Here is a 21,922-nt window from a genome sequence, read left to right as displayed (position 1 = left end):
AGTGAGTGCATCCAGACCTCACCACATGACCCCCTGGGCAGAACAGGATGGCGTAAGTGGTGGGGAGGTAGATGAGGTGCAAACAGGGCAGGAGAGACAGCTCAGCAGTTAAAAGCCCCTTAGCGCCTCTTGCAGAAGATCAGGGTTCCGTTCCCAGCACCCACAGGCAGCTCACAACTGTCTGTAACTCCAATTCCAGGCGGATCCAGGCCAGAACAACCTCTTCTGGCCTCCGTGGGCACTAAAGCATGTGGTCCAACAACTCACAGACAAAATATACACATAAAATGAAAAATAAAATCAAGGTGCGAGTGAAAGACTGTATAAGGAAAATGGCTTCCTCATGCCTCTGAGTACAGTACTTTCCTGCCTGGCTTGCTGGCTCAAAGGACCAAAACGTCTGCTCTCGGTTGACATCAGCAACTTCAGCCTCACGGCCCTTCCATAAGTCTAGGGATATTCTCTACACCAAGCAGCCCTCCAGGAGGAGGCGCTCGGAGTGCGAAGCCAGAGTTCCCTCAGCTTCTCCTGTGCCCTCTTCCACCTCTGCCCAAGGCTGTTACAGAGGGAGACAGCCAGCACTGTATTCACGGGATTGATTTTCTTCGTCAATTCTGCTATGATTAGGGTTTTATCCAAATGCTTCTGCAATGCTGCTATGAGGTGGAGTTGTTTTGTCTGTGTTTTGCTTTTTAAGGGGAATGACATTTAAACCACTAGACCAAGTAAAACAGACTGTCCTCCTTCCTGGCCTTATCCAATCAGATGAAAGCCTTAAGGAAGAGGCGTGTTCTCTCCTGAGGAAGCAATCCTGCCATTGGATGCCATTTGACTTCAGCCTGAAAGCCACTTTCCTGGGGTTCCGGACTACTAGGCTACGAAGGATGTTCCGGACTAGCTGGTGTCCGCAGTCCTGTAAGCCAATGCCTTAGAGCAACCTCTGCCACATATGTGTTTGAGGAGGAAAGGGGGGGAATTGCTGCTGTATGGATTGGAACATCCCCCTGCCCCTAGAGAGGGGGGAAGGCTCAGGACACTCAAGAAATTTATGGGGCTCACAGAGTACTCCGAGGTTACATAAGCAGTAGATAATGGGGGGCGAGGTGGGGACAACTGCTTACAAGCTGTGCAGGACACTCCAAGGATACGACTTTCATTGGTCCTTACCTGTACCAGGTGGGCTCTTTGGGAAATGCAGCCATCCACGTCGTTTGTCCTTGCCTCTGTAGGTCACCCTTCATCCATGACCCTGTAAGTAGCCCCCAGAAACTCAGTGGTTCACAAAGCCAGACTTAGATGGAATCATTCCTTTGGTCTGCTGTTGTCCCATGGGGACAAATAGGTATCCTGTTCAGGTTGCCTCTTAAAGTAACACAACAGACACATGAACTCATATGTGAGTAAAGCACCCATGTATATACACACATACATACATACGAATGTGTGTTATATGAGCATACACATTCTATTATGTGTGAATATATGAAGAGACACATTTAGGTGTACCCACCATTGATTGGTTCTGCTGCTGAGTAACCCTAACTTATGGTCTGCAGGTGTCTGGCTCAGTCCAGATCCACGTCTTCAAACAGTTCCAGAGCTGTCCAGCAATCTGACCTGTCTATGGTTTTCTCCGTGCATGATTTCTTCCTCTGGAGAACATGCTGCTGTTTCATTTATAAAAGAAAAAAGGAAGGAAAGAAGAAGAGAGCGCATCTTGATCCCATTTGTCTTTTCCTGAACTACACCAGCGTTTTGGCTTTTTAGTGAATTAATTGGTTTACTTTTTTTAAATGAAACTCATCTGTACAGCTTTGTATAGCCAGTAAGTTTTGTCTCATGTATGTGTATGTATGTGTGCATGTATGTGTATGTGTGTGTATGTGTGTGTATGCATGTGTGTGGTGTGTGTGTATGGTGTGTGCGTGTGTGTGTGTGTATCTGTGTATATGTGTGAGTATAGTGTGTGCAGGGGGTGCATGTGTGTGGTATGTGTGTATGTGATGTGTGGAAGGGGTGCATGTGTGTGGTGTGTGTATGTGATGTGTGGAAGGGGTGCATGTGCGTGGTGGGTGTGGTGTGTGTAGTGTGTGTGTTGTGTGTGTATGTGTGTGTATCTATGTATACGTGTGAGTATAGTGTGTGGGGGGTGCATGTGTGTGGTAGGTGTGGTGTGTGTGTGTGTGTGTGTGTTTGCATTATAGCAGGGAAGGGGGTTAAAAGGAACCCATGGCATAATGAGATTTCTCCAAAATACTCTGGCAAGTCCACTAGTGGAATCAGAAACCACCACACCGGAAAGAGGCCAGCACTGTGTCCCCTCCCACTCCCCACCCTCCCTCCCTACCAGGCCACACACCTGACTCGGGGAATCACTCCCCGGTCTTATCTTGGTTTGCGGTCTCACCAAGCATCCCATGTGTTTAACATCAGTTAATGGAGTGATGGACACAGGTGTATTGTAACATTTACTCCTGCTGACAGTTGTAACTGTTTCTACCATCTTATGACCCCACTGCATGGCTAATCTGTTACTATGTAACACATCACCCATGCAGACCTGCCAAGACTAGCATTTATGCTGTCACATCTGTTCTAGTCAGAATCTGAAAGCCACCTAGCCAAGCTATGGCTGCAGTCCCTCAGTGGCCACCAAGCTATGCCCTGGGCTACGATCTCCAAGGATTTAGCTGGGGCTGGAGGAGCCACTTCAGAACTAGCTCCCATGGCTGCTGGGAGGAGACTTTGCTTCCTCAAGTGGGCCTCAACACAGAACTGCCATGACAGATTCCTCAGTGCCAATGAACCAAGAGACAGTGTCATACGTGAGAGAACATGCTCCCAAGATGGGAACTGTGGTGTCACCTAGAATCAACCCAGTCCTTAAAGTGGCACACCGTTACTGTGGTCTCCCACCATTACCCATCGCAGAGCCTATGGGAGGGGACCACATAATGATAGGAGTGTCAGGAGGAGGGAGGTCCTGGGGACTGTCTTGGAGGCTGCCCCCCATAACTTTTATACATATAATGATACAATAGATTATCCATTGTTATTGATAACCATGTGGGTTGCTTCTAGTTTCAGAGTGAAAGACCCCCGGAGCAGGGAGACCCTCACTCAAGTCTCGGGATGACACGACCCCCCAAGAACTCACGAGAGACCGATCTTAGTGCAATCAACAAGAGGTTTATCGATAGGGATGACAGAAACAAGTGCACTGGGGTCGAGACTCATATCCCACACAGGGGTAGAGGAGTTCGACCTCGAATGGTTGGAAGAAGGGGTATCTAAAGGAAAAAACATACCGAATCACAAGGAAGAACCTCCTGTTTCTCATGATTGTTCTTTAAGATTTTAATCTAACTTTATAGTTAACCAGTTCCTGCTACTATGGTCAGCTGCTACTATGGTCAGCTGCTATTATGGTTAGCTAGTTTCTGGAACAAAGTGGCTGAACCAGCTGGTGCAATTACTCTTTCTGTGATCAGCTAGTTTCTGGAACAGGCAAGTTCTAGGGCCTGCTTTTGGCTTCAACTTTTGTCTAGGGGACAATTTTAAACTTTTCCTTTCAAGAGCACTTCTGCAAACATCCTTGCATGTGTCTATGGGACCTTTGTGCACACATTTCTATTGGGTAAAGACGTAGGTGTGCAACTGCAACTTAGCAGCTGGTGGCAGTCTGTCGACAATGGGATTTGCAGGCTTAGCTTCTCCCAGGGTAGCAAGCAGTCTCCAGTTGTTACAGCCCCCAGGCCCCAGCATCCTACTAGCCTCTTCAGTTTTAGCCACTCTTGTGACTTCAGAGTGGTATTTTGTTGTGTTTTCGTTTTCCTTTCCCTGGACAAAGAGCCTCAATAGCTTCTCAGGGATTCATTGGCCATGAAGATATTGGGTTTATGAAGTGTGATAGATATGAATAAAAGAAAGGATTTACTGCCCATCCGTGGAGCATGGGGTCAGCTACAGACAGCAAATAGCTCTTTGGAATCTGCCTTCACCACAAAGGACGGCTTTAAAGAGTTTCATTTTTAATTATGTGTAAGTGTGTCAGGGGAGACCAGAAGAGGGCACCAGATCCCCTGAGACTGCAGTAACGTAGCATTTTAGAATTACCTGATACCATGCTGGGAATAGGACCCCAGTCCTTTGAAAGAGGAGGCATTTCAGTGGCCCAGCCGTATCTTCAGACCCATATAGAACATTTTACTCAAGGTCACCTTTGACTTGGTGAGAGGGGTACAAGGCACAGCCGTCCATCAGTACAGGACCATGAATGGCGTTCACGCCTGAGCTTCCTGCCAGGTGAGCCCAGGTTTGCCCAGGTCTACATTGGGTCCAACTTCTTTCCCCATCCAAGATGCTATCTACCCCTGTGTTCACAAGAGTCTTGACTCCTAAGAAATATTTTAGGGGGAAAAAAGGAAGAAGTCTCTTGTACTTCCAAGCCCTCAGGATCTGCCCCTGAAAACTAGGAAGGGCCTTTTTCAATTCATTAGCCTCCTGAGTCCCCCACCACCCCAACCCCCAGCCTTTTTAAAAACAATTTGTGGTGGTTTTGTTTAGTAGAGAGGCCAGTTCTCTGCCAATTACGTGGGTGGCAGACACCTTCCCCACTCTGTGGCCTTCCTTTCAGGCTCCCTCATTGTCTTTGAAAAACAAGAGACTCGTCTTTCAAATACAATTCAACTTCCCAGTTCGGTTTTTCCACTGGGGGACGTTTGCTGCATCCTGTTTAAAATTTCTTTTCCTACCCTGGGGTCATAAACACATTCTATACTGTTTTCTAAAAGATCCCATTGTTTTGCCTTTCAAAGTTAGAATTAGATGCCACCCGGGTTTAATTGTTGTTTAAGCATGAGACAGGACCATGTATCATTCCTTCCCCCAAATGGACATGCTACTCTTGCAATACTATATCCTAAAATGCTACTGTCGCCATACAGTATCCTAAAAATGCCTTTTGTCCTACACCACCTCTTTTATCCCCCAGCACCAGCTTGGTGTATACATCAAGCCTGTGCCATCCACAGATGTGAATCTGCTTCTGGGTCCCCTTCTCTGCGTTTGTAGACTTGTATCCCAATATCAAACTAGATCTCCTCTCCCCTCTACATTTTTGCCTTATCGCAGCAAATTATGCAAAATAAAAGTTACCCTATTAGACATTTGTACGCCTCATCTGCTCACCATGGGCAACTATCACCACCATCCACCTCCGGGGAGCTTTCTGTCTTGTAACAGAAGTGCTATGCCCATTTCACAGTAACTCCCTGCCTTCCCAACCTCCAGCCCTGGATAATACTGATTTACTTTCTACCTCTCAGCTTTGGACAACAGTGAAGTGCCTCAAATATTGAGAGTCACGGGGCAGTTATCTTTTGTGACTTAGATTTCTCATAGCACGATATTGTGTATGATGTCAAGGTTTCTGTGTGTGTTAGCATACGGCAGAATCTATTTCCTCCTTAAGGCTGAATAGTCAGTTTATTTTATTTTATTTTATTTTATTTTGCCTTGCCATCATTTCCTGCAACCGTTCTTTTTGGCTACTTTATTGGGTTCTTTTGCCTATTATCCTTCTCCACCCCAATCCCATCCAACCCCCTAACACTAGGTAGGAGAGAAAGAAGATTAGAGGGCAAAAGGGGTGTCCATCTCATTAGACTACTTCCTGCTGACTACAAGTGTTGGGTTCCTTGGGACCACGTTGAAATTCATCATCAAAATATCAACCACTTGACAAACCATAGTAACAGAAACCACCAGCAGCAGGGGGGAGCAGCAGCCTCCCCAACCTCTCAGAACTCTGGCCATCTTTCTACCCTCTCAAGAGTCCCCAGAATCCCAAATGTGAACTATTTGCAGCTGGCAGAACCGCACTTTTGCCAGAGCACGAGACAAAGCACAGTCAGCTGCTGCGGGCAATCTGAAGCAGCCCCAAATCCCACACCCGGGATTAAAAACAAAACCATAATCACACAACATAACTGGGTTTTTAAAGAAACCAAAATCTCTCACTTGAGTTGTTTCCACATTTTGGCTCTTTAGTCAGGGTCACACATCTACTTACCAACACCTACTGTCATTTCTTCCTGGTACACAGCAGAGGCAGCTCTCTCGGGCCAACTGACAAGACCATTGTCTTTTGAGGAGCTGCTAGGGTGGCATTTGGGCATCAGCTGAACAATGCACAGGAGTCCCAGTTTCCTTGTCTGCTTGCCAACACCTGCTCCTTTCTATACAGTAGCCAGCTCAATGCTACCTGCACTTGTGTAGTTGAATGACTGGGCAACTTCTCATGCACTTACTTGCATTTTTTTTTTTTTTGTAATCTTTGGAGAAGTACTTATCCAAGCCTTTGCCCAATTTCTAACCAAGTAGTTTGTTTTTTGGCGTTTTTAACATTTCTATATATTCAGGTTATATGCATTCACATATAGTTATATGTAAATATTTTATTTTATATATTTTAATTTATATAAGTATTTTTCCACTTTGTAGCCTTTCTCTATGTTGCCCCTCCCCGTTTTTAAAAAAAATGTTTTCCTGTATATCCCAGGCTGCCCCTGAAATTTTGGTCCTCCCAAGAGCTAGGCTTGCAGACATGAATTTCCATAGAATCCAATTTGTCTATTTTTAAAACTTTTGTTGTGCGTACCTTAGGTGTCTTATCCAAGCGATAACTGCTACATCTAAGAGCATGAAGGGCTTCCCTTCACTTTTTTTTCTCGGAGTTTTTTTGTGGCCTTAGGTCTTAATACATAGTTCTTCGTGAGTTGATTTTTTTATATGACGTTAATAAGTAAGGTTCCAAGTTCACTCCTTACCTATGGATGTCTGGTCTTTCCAGTACCGTTTGTTGAACATGCCGTCTTTTCTCAACTGACTGGTCTGGATACCTTTGTTAAAAATTATTTTGAGGGGCTGGGGATTTAGCTCAGTGGTAGAGCACTTACCTAGGAAGCACAAGGCCCTGGGTTCGGTCCCCAGCTCCGAAAAAAAGAACCAAAGGAAAAAAAAAAAAGAACCAAAGAAAAAAATTATTTTGACCAATATGGGTGTGGTGGTGTATTCCTGTGATCCTAGTAGCCCTTTAGGCAGAGGCAGGCAGAGCTCTGTGACTTTCTGTCTACCTGGTCTTCACTGTGAGTTCCAGAAAAGTCAGGACTACATAGAGAGACCCTGCCTCAACAAAACAAAAGCAGACAGACAACAAAAAATTACTTGACCATATATGCAGACTTATTTCTAGGCTCCCTTTCATTTGTCTGTCTGTCTGTCTGCCTGTCTGCCTGTCATGCCAGTAGCATGCTGTTTTGATAAAGACAAGTGGTTCCTTTAGCTTTGTTCTCACCCCACCCCAAGGGCTCCCTTGAAATTCCATATGAAGTTTAACACTGGTTTTCTGTCCCTGTAAAAACAGAACGAGAAACTGAACAAAAACCCGGGAGATCCTTCTGACTGTAGGTAACTCAGGAGAACCAACGCCTCACTAACCTTCAACCTTTCCGTCATGAATGTGGGACCTATGTCTTCTTTAATTCCCTTCAGCAAATAGTTCGTAGCTTTCATCACAGTAGTTCAGCCCTAACACGTTTTACTCCTTCTGATGACACTGTGATTGGTGACATTTTATCTGAATGCCTTCTCAGACTGTAATGTGCAGACATGCGACTGACTTTTTATTATTATTATTATTATTATTATTATTATTATTATTATTAACTTGAGTATTTCTTATATACATTTCGAGTGTTATTCCCTTTCCCGGTTTCCGGGCAAACATCCCCCTCCCCCCTCCCCTTCCTTATGGGTGTTCCCCTCCCCATCCTCCCCCCATTGCCGCCCTCCCCCCAACAATCACGTTCACTGGGGGTTCAGTCCTTAGGGGAAGGACCCAGGGCTTCCCCTTCCACTGGTGCTCTTACTAGGATATTCATTGCTACCTATGAGGTCAGAGCCCAGGGTCAGTCCGTGTATAGTCTTTAGGTAGTGGCTTAGTCCCTGGAAGCTCTGGTTGCTTGGCATTGTTGTACATGCGACTGACTTTTATATGTTGTTGTTGCATCCTGCAACTTTGGAGGAATTCATCTGTGAGTTCTATCAAGTTTCTCTACATGCATACAGAATCTTGGCCTGTGTGAACAGAAATAACCTCACTTTTTTTTCTTTCCAATCCTGATGCCTTTTGTTTCTCTCTCTCTCCCCCTATTGTCCAGGCATGAAATCCCAGCTTCAGGTTGAATAGACATGGCAAAAATGGACAGCCTTGCCTTGCTCTCTTGTCTTACGGGGAGCACACGGAGTCTTCCCCGTCACGCCTGACGTCCACTGTGCGTTATTCGTGTGGCTTTGTTGATTCCTATCCTCTTTTACTCTCTCGTGCAGTTTGCTGGACCTGCTCATGTAAGCACCAACACCATCACCTCTGCTGGAAAAGGCAATTCCCAGTCTCGGCAGCATGCTCTCAGGACTTGCGGACACAATGGTTTCCTGGCTTGCTCCTTGACAAACCTCTCCTTGCCCCAACCTCACAAGCCCTGTGCTGGGATCTTTAAAATATTTTTTATTGCATCCAACCCTAACCCTAACCCCAACCCTAACCCAGGGTCATTAGAAGTAACACAAAGAGTCTCTCTCACACTCAAACATCTGAGCAGGACACCACTTACATTGCAGTTCAATAGCGTGCTGTGCAACGAGCTAGACTTCAGTAACCAGGGTTAACAGTAGCTCAGTGGAAAGGAAACCATGCAGACGGTGCCCTACATGGGACAATCTTAAGTATGTCTTATTTATGGTGAGCATATTGCTGGGGTGGTGAATTTCAGTAACTGGGTACCAGCGACTAGAACTGAGAAGAGCTTCAGGTGCCTTTGAGGCTGAGCCTCGTTCATTCCCAGGACAACACTCTTCAGGCCCAGCGCGTTCATTTGCCTTCTGCCTTCGGCCTTCATGTCAACACTGAAAAACTCTCCAAGCCAGGCCTGTAATCCAGCAGGAGGATCAAAAGTGCAGGCGTAGACAATTTACTAAAAAGGTTGAAGAATAAATCCATCAAATGGATTAAGGTATGAGGGGACGTGTGCTGGGGATGTGGCTCAGTGTAAGTAGCTTCTTAGCTTCCCCAGGGCCCTGGATTCTATCTCTGGGCAGGAAGGCAAAAACCTCTAAGAAGCAAACAACTATCTGATTGGGCAAGAAGTGGGTCTTGAGCAGATCTTTAGAATGCTTCGGGTTATGGTGGTAAAAGAGAAGGCTCTTGGGAAACAGTGAATGAGTGGGGATGGGGGGTGGGGTTTGAGCTTCTGCGCCTCTCTTGGACTCCTAAGGTCACACTCAAGACTGGGGAGAGCATACCACTCCTCTCGAGACAGATCTACAATGGACACTCGAATCTCTGACACGAGAGGGATTTAAAACACCTTCATGATTTCAGCTAGCATGGGTTCACCCAACTTGGAATCTCACAAAGCTGGACACAGCTGGATCCCATGTCGTTGCAGCCTTCGAACTCCGAGCTAGGGGCTGAGTCTTGTGTAACTGCAGGCCCACTGACAGGAACACTCGTGGCTGAGGTGGCCTGGTGAGGCATTGCATTGGAAAGACAGAGCAATGGGGGTTTTGGAAGGTGCACAGGAATGCCTGGGTCCCCACTGCAGCTCTCCAAATGTAACAAACCCCTCCTCTCTGGTTGTTTGTTCTTAATGACCCTTCTTCATATGTCTGCCGCTAAGAGGGGGAAGACAGAGCCACGTCTCTCGAACAGATTGGAGAGTTGTTCTCAGCACTCCCACACACTCTGGCCATGGTATCAGTGCAAGCAGGGAGCCTCGGGCCCAAGCCTCAAAGATCCTGTTTGCATGTGCCTTTCTTTGGAGGGACTTAGATCAACTGGATGCTAAGCACAAAAGAAAAATCCAGAAATCGGGAGATAAAAGGCTTTTTGAAGATTTCATACTCCGAGAAATTGTTCTATGTCACACCCTACACATAAGAATTCTACTCAAACTTCGGTTTTGTGTAACCAACCTAAACTCCATGAGAAACACGCTGCTCCTGAGGTGTCTGTCACTCCTGACATTTGGTGGGACACCCTGTCATTAAGTCAGCAGACTTGAAAGACACGGGGGCTTGCCTTGTGCAAAGAAACACTGCAATGGATCATAACACCGGTCTTAGCCCCTCTCTCAAAAGCACTTTTCAGATCATCACATTAATCCTTATAATTTCCATCATAATAGACGCAGACCTGTGAGTAGGGGTGGGGAGGTGGGGCGGGCGCTCCTAGGGATCGTGGGAAAACCTAACTGCACGTTCTGAAGCCGGAGCTTTGAGCCAAAGAGGGTGCCTTGGAGCCTGTCACATGGGCACCGCTGGCCCCTCTCCATTCTCCGTGCCACCCCCCCGTGTGTTTAATGTGTCGTCAAGAGGAACAGTAAGCTTTTGAAGGGAAGTGACTAGAGTCCCAAGAATGTGGCAGGGAATCAAGAAATTAAGAAGCTGGAGAGAATTTGGATGTGATTGTGAGGACTGACAAGTTAACAGGACAAGGATGGAGGGTAGCAGTGCATGTAAATGAGGTAGGGCTACCCCAGGCCCCTTACTGTTTGCTATATTCCCCTGAGAAACTCTCTGACCTGTTTCAAAGTCCAGCAATTCTACTCCTTCACTGAACTTGCTTTGTACATTTTTTAAATCAAAATTCTCACTGGCAAGCGCGGTCACCCTCTCTGTTCTCTGTGGTATCTCTAAGTGAGATGTCAGAGACAGTTAAAGCAACAAGCAGTTGCCCTCAGAGGACAGTGAGGGCTAGTGATCTTAGTCAGAACAGGTTTCCAGAGGCTCCTCGGCTGTTTCCAGCAGAGGCCCACAGCAACCTGGCAGGGTGCTAGGGAAGGGTGCAGACGGTAATAATAAAACTTGTCAGGTTAGATGTACAACAGATAAAACAATCACTTTCGGACAGCCCTTCTCCCACTGTAATGGACTGAATTCCATGCAGCGTTCTAGATTAGCAGTTGTATGTACGTGAACTGTCTTCAAATGAAACAAAGCCATAGTAAGACAACATCTGTGGGAGGCTTAAACGTGTATTCTCAAGTGAGATGCTCTATTGTTCTTTATAAGCTGAGAATGTGCTCCACTGAAAGGAAGTGCTCCATGCCTCCTGGTACAGTATTGATGTATACCGTATCCCACATGCTTAAAGGCCACCGCACACTTGTCTCTTACCTTAATGCACACACCCACGTGCATGCACGCACACACAGAGTGTGGTTGCACATTGCCCTTCTCACAGGTTTGTGTCCAAACGGCCATGGTAGACAGGCATCACTTCCCGCATATCAGAGGCGACATCCACAGTTACAAAGCAGAGTGAACGTGTTTGTCCGCACACTGGTTTAAAGGGCTAGGTCTCCAAGCTCAAAGTTCCTCTGCTGACATGCACAATGTCAACCTGAGCCACTTGGCCTTGCCCGTGTGTAAGTTGGAGGACAGGAGAAATGTGGGTGACATAGTGTGCCTGACCTTGAAGCTGGAGCTAGCACCCAGAAAATGTGGCCAATGAGCTTACACGGAGAAGAAACTGTCAGACCCTTCCTAGCTACACCATACAAAAAATTAAATTTTTGAAATTCTTTATAAAGAAAATGAATTATGGTCCTATCGCCCTCTACTGGAGCCAGGCTGGAAAATAAAAGGTAACTGAAGCTTACAGTGGGCTTACACCTAGTGGTGGCCACTGCTACCCTGATGCAGGGTTTGGCTCCTTCTGCACGGGCGGGATGGCCCTTCCCAGAGCAGCCTTTAATTTGCAGCAGTAATGACTGCCCGGCTCCTGACAGGGACAGTCCTTCCTCTTCCTTGGTTCCACTCCAAGGACAGCAGCGTCTTTGCTCTGTGGGCAGCAGAAAATCGAGATACAAATGTACCCTCGCCTCCTGGATTCAAATAGGAGAGCGCCAAAAGCCCCAACCTTCAGTTCGCTGAGACGCGCCCTATCTACACCACAAAGCAGTAGCATCCAAATGCTTCTTTTTTATCACGCACCCAAATCAGGAAAAAAAAGTGATGCACCAATAAATGTATTATTTATTTATAAATTATATAAGTGTACAACTGTACAATATATTATGTACATTATAAAACACATAAAAATAGAAATTTAAAAGGATGAGATTAAATACAAAGAATCATTAACATTTTCTCAGGGGACTCAGTGTCTGCACACCCGGGATGTACCCCGCTGGAAGCCATAGTCCTAAAGCATGCCCACGACTGCTATTTGGATTTTTAGCTCAGTTACAGGAAATGTACAGGGTGGCGTCTGTCCTGTTTGCTAAGGTTTGTAAATAGCCCTGGAGTGTGAGGACGGGAGCATCTGGAGACACACTTAGCTGACCACTGCACGGCTGGGACGCTGTCACGCTAGGCCACTGATGGCTGTTTCACCTTAAGGCAGACTGAATAGGGGATTCATAGAGTTGAGAAAATGCTTCAAAAAAGAAGCATTGGAAAACAAAGGATGCAAGTTGCTTTATCCAAAGGGGACGAGGGGACAGGCAAAGGCCAACTTAATAGCTAGTTCTAAAAAATCATTCCCCTGCCTAGTGCCAGGATCAAGCAAATGACAAACAACAACAGAACAAGAAAGGAAAGTAAGAAAGAGGGAGGGAGGGAGGGAGGGAGGGAGGCAGGCAGGCGTCCTAGATGCTGGCTGCTGTGCAAGAGAGAAAGCAAAGGAATTCCCACCCATGTGCCTCCTAAGTCCAAGTGAAGTCCTTAACAGAGCGTCCATGTCTGCAGCACACACGACCGAGCCTGGAGAGGACACTCTGCATCCATGGCAACAATCCCTCAGAAACATGCAGTGCTCTGCAATACACGTGCGTGCTAAACAGCACTGCAGTGTATGGTGGGTGCCGGCTGGGCCAGAGACCTGAATAAACGTAGTGTGTTAACACCAGGTGTGGTGGCTCTCGTCTGTGATCCTATTACTCAACAGGCTGAGGCTCGAGGAGGATCACAAGGTCCACAACCTGGGCTACACTGTGAGCTCAAGGCCAGCCTAGGCTATATATAGTGAGTTTCAAAAACTCAAAAACCAAATCAAATCACACTAAAAAGCCTCAGGACACTCCCTGGTTCCACTTCACCTCTTACAGGACTGAGCTTCCTGGCAGCAGGAGAATGGTATCACTCCTCCACAGCCTGCTCTTCCCCACCCCCCAGGGAATGCTGGGAAAGGCAGAGCAAAGAACGAGACGGCTCCATATACAGAACCTTAATTCAATGTGCTCAATTCTTTTCAAAAATCACAAAATTTTAGAGAACACAAGTATCTCGTTTTGGGTGTGAGACCTCAGTCAAGCCTTCCAGTGTTAATCTTGGCACCCACCACACTCTCAACTTAAGTAATAAATCTCCTTGTGAAAAGCTGTATTTTGACAGACATTCTGCAAACTTAGAGATTAAAACTTTTACACAATGTAAACTACTTAATTTCATATATAATCAATTTCACTCTGTATTTCCTTTCAATTAAACACAAACTAGGACAAATTACTAATCCAGAGAAAAAAGGGATGTGGCGTTTAGTGGCTGAGGAGAGACGAGCACCTAACTGAAGCCTTTCACAAGAGCACTTCTAGAGGAAGACTGGTTCTTTAGGTTGAGATGTCAATTCACATCACAAAATCGGCAAACATAAGCAAACTGTTGCATTTCCAATTGTGGAAGACATGGTGTTTTATAAGCATGGTGTAAAATCCTCACCAGACAATCTCAAACCAAAGAAGCCAAGTGTCTGAACAGTCTGCCTACTCCTTCCGAGGGAAAAGAGACCTAGAGAAGACTTCCCTGAGCCTGGCTACTTCAGTAAATAGGAAATGAAAAAACCACAACTCCTTGTGTTCCGTTTCTGCTCACTGTTTTCCTCTCACCTGACTCAAGCTGACTCACTCCCTCACACTTGCATGTCTATCGGCTACAGCCAACCCCGGATCTTCCCAGTACGACCTGATCTGAAGGCAAACCCGCACGCTTGTGCCTGCAGAGGAAGGGAAGGTCTCACTCACCCAGGGAGCAAGGTTCAATGAGAACAACTATTAAGTGTTACATCTTAAATTTAGAACAACAACAAAAAATTCATATTTTTGGTAATTCTCAAATTTTATTTCCAACTACTGTAGTAACAAAATACCAGTGATAATTCTGCAGGAAGAGTAGCAACCTTTTAAATAAACAAGGTCGTAAGTTAGTATTGCAACAGTACTTTGGCCTATGGAGTTTGATAGGATTATTGCGATCAGTCTTATAGTATTGTAGACTGTGTGTCCTCTATGTCTAGTAATAAAAATATTCCTCTGACCTCAGTGACTCACCACACACACATATTTCTACCCTATGTTGAGCACTGCCCTTTTAGGTTGTACTAAATGAGAGAAAAAGTTTTTGCTCCTGGGTTTTCCAAGAGTATACAGAGATAGCAGTCACTTCCACAGTGAGGTACAATATTAAACTTTGAGTTGAAAAATAAAACAGTATCCTATTTATGCCCTTTCTCTAGGAGTAAAAAGACACACACAATTACAAACATAAAATGAATCAAAGTTCTATTTTATTGACAGGAGTCCAAATGAGTATAAACCTGCCTCCTTTGTATGCTGTTTACTGCCTTTAAAAGGCTGCTGACAGAGTCAGGTAGATTAAAAGCTACGAATGTATTCAGCTTTTATAGTGAACCTTTTCCAAAAGGTTGACGACACAAAGCAAACATCAGAGAACTTGTGGTCCCACAATCAATCAATCTGGCCCTGAAGCCTATCGGATGACCTAGACCCTGCACTGACACCACCGGAGGCTGTCAGAGGCTGTCAGAGGCTGTCAGAGGCTGTCTGAAAGCCACCCAAAGCCACTTCTATAATTTCTGCTAACTCTGGGCAATTAAGAACGGAAAATTCTAAAATGTAGCCCTCTGTATTATGTGGAATGTGTGAGAATGTTAAGTGATGGCCAAGATAGATGAAAATTAAGGTTTCAGCTCACATGAACTGTTACAATCTTAGCACTTGTAAAGTATTGATAAATGAACAAGAGCATCTAACAGATTAGAAACTTGAGCAGACATTACTTAAAACATATTTGTGATGTTTATCATATTTAATGTTTACTAAAACTAAAGCTCAACAAGGAGAGAGAGAGTCCTCGTGCACCTTGACTTACTGTGAGCATGATCCACCAGGTAACGCACAGCCCACACTTCCGACAGTTGTAACATCAAAGATTTATTATCATTTGTAGTGAGATCAACGCACCACCCCACACCTGAGAAAGGCTTTAAACCCCTTTCAGATTGTACCTGGCACCAATGGCCTATTTTTCGCATCCGTTTCCAGTAAAGACGCCAACACTTCCCTCCCCACCAGTTCTCTGCTGCTTCTGCTTGATCGTCACTTACAAAGCAGCAGGTGTTTGCAGGACGTGCAAATGCTGTGGTCCACTCACACGGCTTAGTCACCACCCTCCTCTTCCTCCTCCTCTTCCTCAAAGCTGTCTTCAAATCCTTCACTGTCTTCCTGGTCTTCGTCACCTTCTATTGCTGTGTCCCACTGTGGGTGGTTTTCTGGCACGGGCTTGGCCTCATGAACTTCCAACTGCAAACAATCAAACGTGTGTGTCAGAGGTGTGGAGAGGAGTAGTGTCAAATCTAGTAAAGGTTTTCTTTGACCCTGTCAGTCACAGGAAGTGGAGTTTGTGGCTGCAACCCTAATTCAGCACATTCATTACAAAGCCTCTTTGTTCTGCAAATGAAAATGCTACATCCACTTAGACATGTAATTCCACCTCTACTCCAGCTCAGCACTGACCCTGTAGAAGAAGCTGAGCCATTTAAGACAGTATGGCTACGGTACAACTAACCGCCGAGATGCCCATGTGGCGACACTGAGTGAGGGGTCTCTTATCAGAAGTCTGTGGCTGAAGGAAGAAAATTTCAAGTACGCCTTCCAAAGATTTCTGTGAAGGAAAATCCTATGGCCAATACAAGAAATACTGAGCTGTCAGAGGGACAAACAGACTGACCCTTACTGGATCCTTAGCTGTGAACAGTGTCACAGTGGCTTAGCTCAATCTCACTGATATAAGAGGACAACTTGTATGAAGGGAAATGAACACTGAAAGAGTGTATGTTGAACCACGCACAAAGTTCATGTTTTAAGGTGGTTAATAAACAAGAAACAAAACAAAAAAACAAAACAAAAAACTTCATTTCAGAAATCAACAAACACTCCAATAAAGTCTATGGGAAGATCTGAGTCCTGCTCCCCACCCGACACCCACCAGCCTTTTTAAAGCCCTGAGATGCACCACGTTACAGCTCATTAAAACGACCACCAAAGCAATTAGTCCAAGCTTTGGCTCCTTAAATCTAAGCATTACTGAAAGCATGGGAGGTGACAGTTCTCCTTCCGTCACTGCTCATTTCAAAAGTGAGCAGGTCTCCACAGCCTCCTCCTCAGCCACGAGTTCAAGCCCGCGGCCCGCACCTCAGTGTGTGCGCTCCCTTGTCTGTCAGCCTCACCTTCAGTGGTTTAGTCTGGTCCAGGCCCATGTAGGAGTCCGACCGCAGAAACACTGTGTACTGGTGATTCCCAGGCCTGCCAGGTGCAGGGAACTTCAGCTCTACCTACGAAGAGCAAAGTCAACACTTAAAACCTGGACTGCATAAAAGAATCAAGAGAATGCCTTTAGAGCTCCTACCTCAGAGCACTAGACAGATGATTTACACAAACTCAGATCATAACAGACAACATGTGAGTTCTAACTCATCTATTATAGACTCGAAACAAAAAGGAAATCAAATTAAGTACAACTACTGGGGTTCATTTCTATGCACACATCTTAAGAATGCATATTAAAGTAATCAAGTTCTATGCTGCCACCTTAAAACTAAAAAGAAATGAAATAAAGAATGAAAGTATGAATAAATGAAATGTTGAATTAATAAACTGGGCTAGAAAAAAGTAATTTTTGCCAAATTCTCTTATTTCCAGAATAAATAATCATGCCTTAAAAATCCAAAAAGAACCCTCCAAGACTCAGGAAAGAAGGGACAAAAAAGAATGCAGGAGCTGGAGTGGGGACCTGCTGCAGAAAGAAGTCTTGAGGACATGACAGGGCCACTGAACTCTCAACTCCCTACAGCAGTGGGGAGCTTATGAGTTAGCCTGGAGGAAAACAAGACCCACAAGTCCACTCCCCAGGGACTGCTGTTGGCAGGCCACAGTTGCTGGGGGATGATGGCACCCACTTTCCAGTAAATAGCTTTTCAACCACCCTCATGCAAGCATCCTAATGAAACTCAGTAGGACGCATGCACACACGCACGAGTGCACACACACGTGTGCACGCACACACGCGCGCGCACACACACACACACACACACACACACACACACAGCTGTTCGGAAAAGGGGCTTCAAAGGGCAAGGGAAGAAATCAGAGGGACGAACAGATTTAAAAAAATTTAAATTCACTATATTCATATATGAAACAAAACTATAAGAACAAATTTTAAAAGAATTAAAGATTATTACTCCACTATATATCAATAAATGGTTTATTAGTTTTAATAAGGCCTTTTACTACCCTAATACCTATCCACAGCAGAAAAATAAAGTATAAATTACAGAAAGCAAGCCCAAAAAAGTATTAAATTTCTTATCAAGTCTCTCTTCTTCCTGACTGCTATTTGGAACGAGTCACTTCCATGTCTTAACCTTGCCATGAGAGTAAGAGTAAAGAACTAATCGTCAAACATGGACGAACCTTATGAGAGTAACTCTCCCTTCCTTAAAGGAAAAAAATCTATTTTCATTCTAAATTAGGGGTGTGTGTGTACACACATAATGCAGGTGTCTGGAGAGGCCATCATGTGCCCTAGAACTAGTACAGGCTGGCCCCAACAAAAACAAAGAAAATATAATAAGCCCAATTATTAAACTTTTAACGAAACATCATCAAGGTTAAGATACTAAAACACGTGTTGTTGGCTAGTCACCTCTTCTGTGTCCTTCAGTGTGCACACATGATACGGCATAGATATTAATGTTTGCTCTTTCTTATCTGCAATGTAAAGCCACCACCACTCTTGTTTTTCCTGCAAAGAAAAAAAGAGTATGAGTTATCAGAAAGGACTGGAAAAACAATTTTAATTTGATTTTATTTGGAGATGTTACCCTTATTACATCCTTAGCACTGATATAGTGCCTGGAACAATAAAACAAAATGTACATAACCACTGCACGATACATTCATTACTCCCCAAGTGATTTTATAAATATCTGTTGGAGTTTCAACAACTCCATAAAGACTACTAATACATCTCAATCTTAAAAATCTGCAATTTACTTTAAAATACAAAGGTGTTCTAAAAAAGGAAAACAAACTATTACCATCATAATGTGTAAGTGAAAGGGACTTGGGCAGTATGATACATTAAACATTTTGTCTGTCATCTGTCTGTCTGTCCATCCGTCCATCTGTCCTCCCTTCCTTGAGCCAGGTTTCTCTGTGTAGTCCTGGCTGTCCTGGAACTCCCAGTAGACTGTCTTCTTAGTGCTGGGATTGAAGCCTGGAACACCAACTGCCTGGCAGTGTCTTAAAGGAGAGCACCTGAGATTCTAAGAGCTTCTCTCTCTCTCTCTCTCTCTCTCTCTCTCTCTCTCTCTCTCTCTCTCTCTCTTTAATTGCACATTACTGTTTTAGAAAGCTCAGCATTTCTAGCTGAACTTCAGAAAGATCAGAACAACAAAAAACTCATTAGGAAGCTGCCGTAGAACGCACAATGAGCTGGGAATTAGAAATGATCGAACAAAAGGCAGACAGTGATTGTATTAATAAGCAGGAGCCTCCATGTGCCAGCAGCCATCACTTGCTGCATCTCCAAGAGTCAACCATGCTAGGCAGCTGCTTACATCGGTTTGAAGGACCGAGTGAGGAGGATACCTGCTTAAGTGGTTTAAAGAAAATGCTGGAAGCTAAAAATAAACTCCAGGATGTGCTAAATATACACTAGTCAAAACAGCACTATCTGAAACTCTCAATTTTCCAACACTTAAAAAAAAGAAAAAAGGAAAATTCCATTGAAATCATTTCTTTGAAAATATTTAAACCCCTATCAATACCTTTTCCATTTATTTCCATTTATTTTACCCTTAGAAGGTTGCTTAGTAACATTTTTGCTTGGCTATCTTTTTCATTTTTAAATGTTTGTGGGTTTTGTGTGTATATTTGTGTGTGTTTACATGTGTGACACGTGTATGTGGGTCAGGACATGTGGACTCAGTTCTCTCCGTCTGTCACGCTGAATCTCAGGTTGGTGGGAGCTTCCCGTATTTACTGACCATCTGCACTGGTCCTGTCTTTTCCGTTATTTGTGTATCCTTTTAACAATGCTACTTCAACTCAACAAAGAGCTCTTCTGTTAAGTGCAATAGGCTACAAAGCACTGAGCATGCGTAAGGCTGATAAGTAAATCACACATGTGCAGTGAGGAGAGCAGCAGAGTGACTGCCTGTGCGTGTGTGTATGTGAGAGAAAGTGTGTGTGTGAGTGTGTGAAAGAGTGTGTGTGTGTAAGAGAGACAGAGTGAGAGACAGAGAAAGGGGAAGTATGTGTGTGAGAGAGTGTGTGTGAGAGTGCATGAGTGTGTGTGTGTGTGTGTAAGAGTGTGTGAGAGAAAGTGTGTGTAAGAGACAGAGAGAGGGTGTGTGCATGCGTGTGTGTGTGTTGTGTATGTGGTGTGTGAGAGAGTGTGAGAGTGTGTGTGTGTGTGTGAGAGAGAGAGTGAATGTGTGTGAGAGTGTGTGTGTGTGTGTGTGTGAGAGAGAGAGAGAGAGTGTGTGTGTGTGTGTGTGAGTGAGAGAGAGAGAGAAAGAGAGAGAGAGAGAGAGAGAGAGAGAGAGAGAGAGAGACAGTGTGTGTATGTGTGTATGTGTGTGTGAAGTATCTTTTATTTGCCAGGATTGTTGTCTTGGAGGCTACTGTCTCTGATAACCTAGACCTAGTCCTGGAAGCTTCTAGACCTGTAGTGTTTTCAGCCTCTGAGGCTTGCTGCTGAATACGCTCACCCTTTTAATTCTCTCCATCAGAGAATTAGTTTCTAATCTCCTACTGGCTGGACAGCTCAGCTGCTCTGGTTTAAAACTCCTCTCCAAGCTGACTGAATCAATCTGGCTTCTCCCCCACCCGCCTTGAGTTGTTTTTTCATTCACTTTACATCTTGATCACAGAAGCCCTCCCTTCTTTCTTGGCCCCTGACTGACTTGCCCTGCTGGGCCTCACACTGACTCCAGAAATCTGTTCAAATCTTCTGGCTCCTTATCCCCTGGCTCGTTCTCTCTCTGCACCGTCTCTGTACACCTGTCCCAGTCAAAGTTTATTCTCTGCACTGCTTTCTCTTAAGTCACCTCTCCTCGTGAAAGCTGGCATAAACTATTCTGTCAAATCTTTCTGGTTTCTTCTATAACTTCCCCTTCGGTGTCTGAGAGTAGAGATAGGTACTAAGGGCATGCGGTATTCCAGACAGAGGGACTAAAGGTATGTGCTAAGTGGTGACCCACACTACAGCTAGACACAGGTTTTGACAGTAAATAACACAATCTCTCCAGTCTACAGTGTGATCACACATCCTGCAACATGTGTGTTTGTTTCCTATACAAACAGAGTCCACACAAACCCACCATTCTCACAGGCAATACTAATGGAGACTTTGGCAGCTGTTCAGACCGCAGTTGCAGCATGAAAAGCATGAGTGAGGTTGTGTTCAAGTAAACCTTGTTTACACTATAGCTTACCTACAAAACCAGCCACGGTGGCACATGCCTTTAATCCCAATAGGGAGGCAGAGGCAGGCAAATCTGGCGCTGTGGTGCATCCCCGGGTAGCATGTGGGGAGAGCTCTCTGCCCCTTCCAGTGCTGCCTGCAGGGCTCTCCCTGGTGCTTCCTGCTGGTCTGCCCCTGGCGGCCCACTGGCTTGGTTGGGGTGGCCTGCTGCAAGCTGGCAACTCAGCCAAACACAGGCAGGGGCAGGAAGTGTCCTTGGCCTCTAGAAAGTTCTGAGACTAGGACCTCGTGGGCCCTAACCGAGGTCTCCCTGAACGGGAGGTGAGTTCCCAGAGGGCAGGACTCCAAGCGAGGACAGACTGGGCAGAAGAGACCCCAAGTGAGCAGATGTCTCCCCTCCCTGGAGTATAGAACAGACTCCTGGTCACTCATTTTGTTCAGTGAGTGGCTACCCTTCCTGCCAGGAGAAGTGTTCACTCTCTGAACAGATGTGGTCTCTGAGTTGGAAGAAGGTCTCTGCTGACACCATCCTGCCGCACTCAGACAACGGAGAGCCAACAACCAGTCCCTCCCACGTGCCTTAACTTACAGCACCCAGTCAGTCAGCTAAGCAGAGCGAGAATAAACAAGACGATATCCCATGTTAGGGTGGCAGGCAACCCAAGAGGGCTTCAGACTAAATTCTTGCAGGCTCTGCCCAAAGATTAAAAGACTGGCCTTCCAAGCTTGAGTCTGCCATCCTGCCCTTGTGTGCAGCTGGGCTGCTCGGTGATCAAGGAAACCAACCACATCACTATTGGCCTTTTGCCACTACTGATTTTTTTCACTGGAGAATTTAGAATTCCCCCTTCCCAGACAACCCTCAAAGAGACAGCCCTCTTCACCCACCACCCACCTGAGATCATTACTAAGAGCCCCTGCAGGTTGTCTGTAGCACAGGCAGAGGCCAGCAGAGGAACTCACCGAGTAACCATGTGTGCTCATGTTCATGGGGCTATTTATAGGGAAAGAGGCCTTCTGCTGGCAGAGGAAAAAACTATCAAAATTCAAGAGGACTTCCTCTTCCTAC

The 21,922-nt window shown here is 45.3% G+C and overlaps 1 protein-coding gene and 1 long non-coding RNA gene across 4 annotated transcripts in view; one reads left to right on the top strand and one right to left on the bottom strand.

Annotated features, from left to right (window-relative positions):
- The first annotated feature begins 791 nt into the window (after positions 1–791).
- On the top strand, positions 792–1,811 carry LOC102550842 (uncharacterized). Its single transcript, XR_362284.4, has 2 exons — positions 792–915; positions 1,557–1,811. It is a non-coding gene; the product is annotated as an uncharacterized LOC102550842 (long non-coding RNA).
- A 10,266-nt stretch (positions 1,812–12,077) lies between these two features.
- Positions 12,078–21,922, bottom strand: part of Sec63 (SEC63 homolog, protein translocation regulator) — a 68,958-nt gene continuing 59,113 nt past the window's right edge. For 2 of the 3 annotated variants that reach the window (XM_006256570.5, XM_006256571.5), the window contains exons 19-21: positions 18,067–18,165; positions 16,589–16,693; positions 12,080–15,662 (exon numbers count right to left, since the gene is read on the bottom strand). In XM_006256570.5, the coding sequence (XP_006256632.1) occupies positions 15,519–15,662; positions 16,589–16,693; positions 18,067–18,165 (348 nt within the window). In that variant the 3' untranslated portion in view covers positions 12,080–15,518. Of the gene's footprint in view, positions 15,663–16,588; positions 16,694–18,066; positions 18,166–21,922 lie in introns of all 3 variants that reach the window. The other variant, NM_001107637.1, reaches the window with a different exon arrangement.

The sequence above is a fragment of the Rattus norvegicus genome, chromosome 20 (genome assembly GCF_036323735.1).
Source record: "Rattus norvegicus strain BN/NHsdMcwi chromosome 20, GRCr8, whole genome shotgun sequence".
Classification (NCBI taxonomy): Eukaryota; Metazoa; Chordata; class Mammalia; order Rodentia; family Muridae; genus Rattus; species Rattus norvegicus.
Note: the sequence above shows the minus strand (reverse complement) of the source record. Positions and strands in the feature narration are given on the sequence as shown.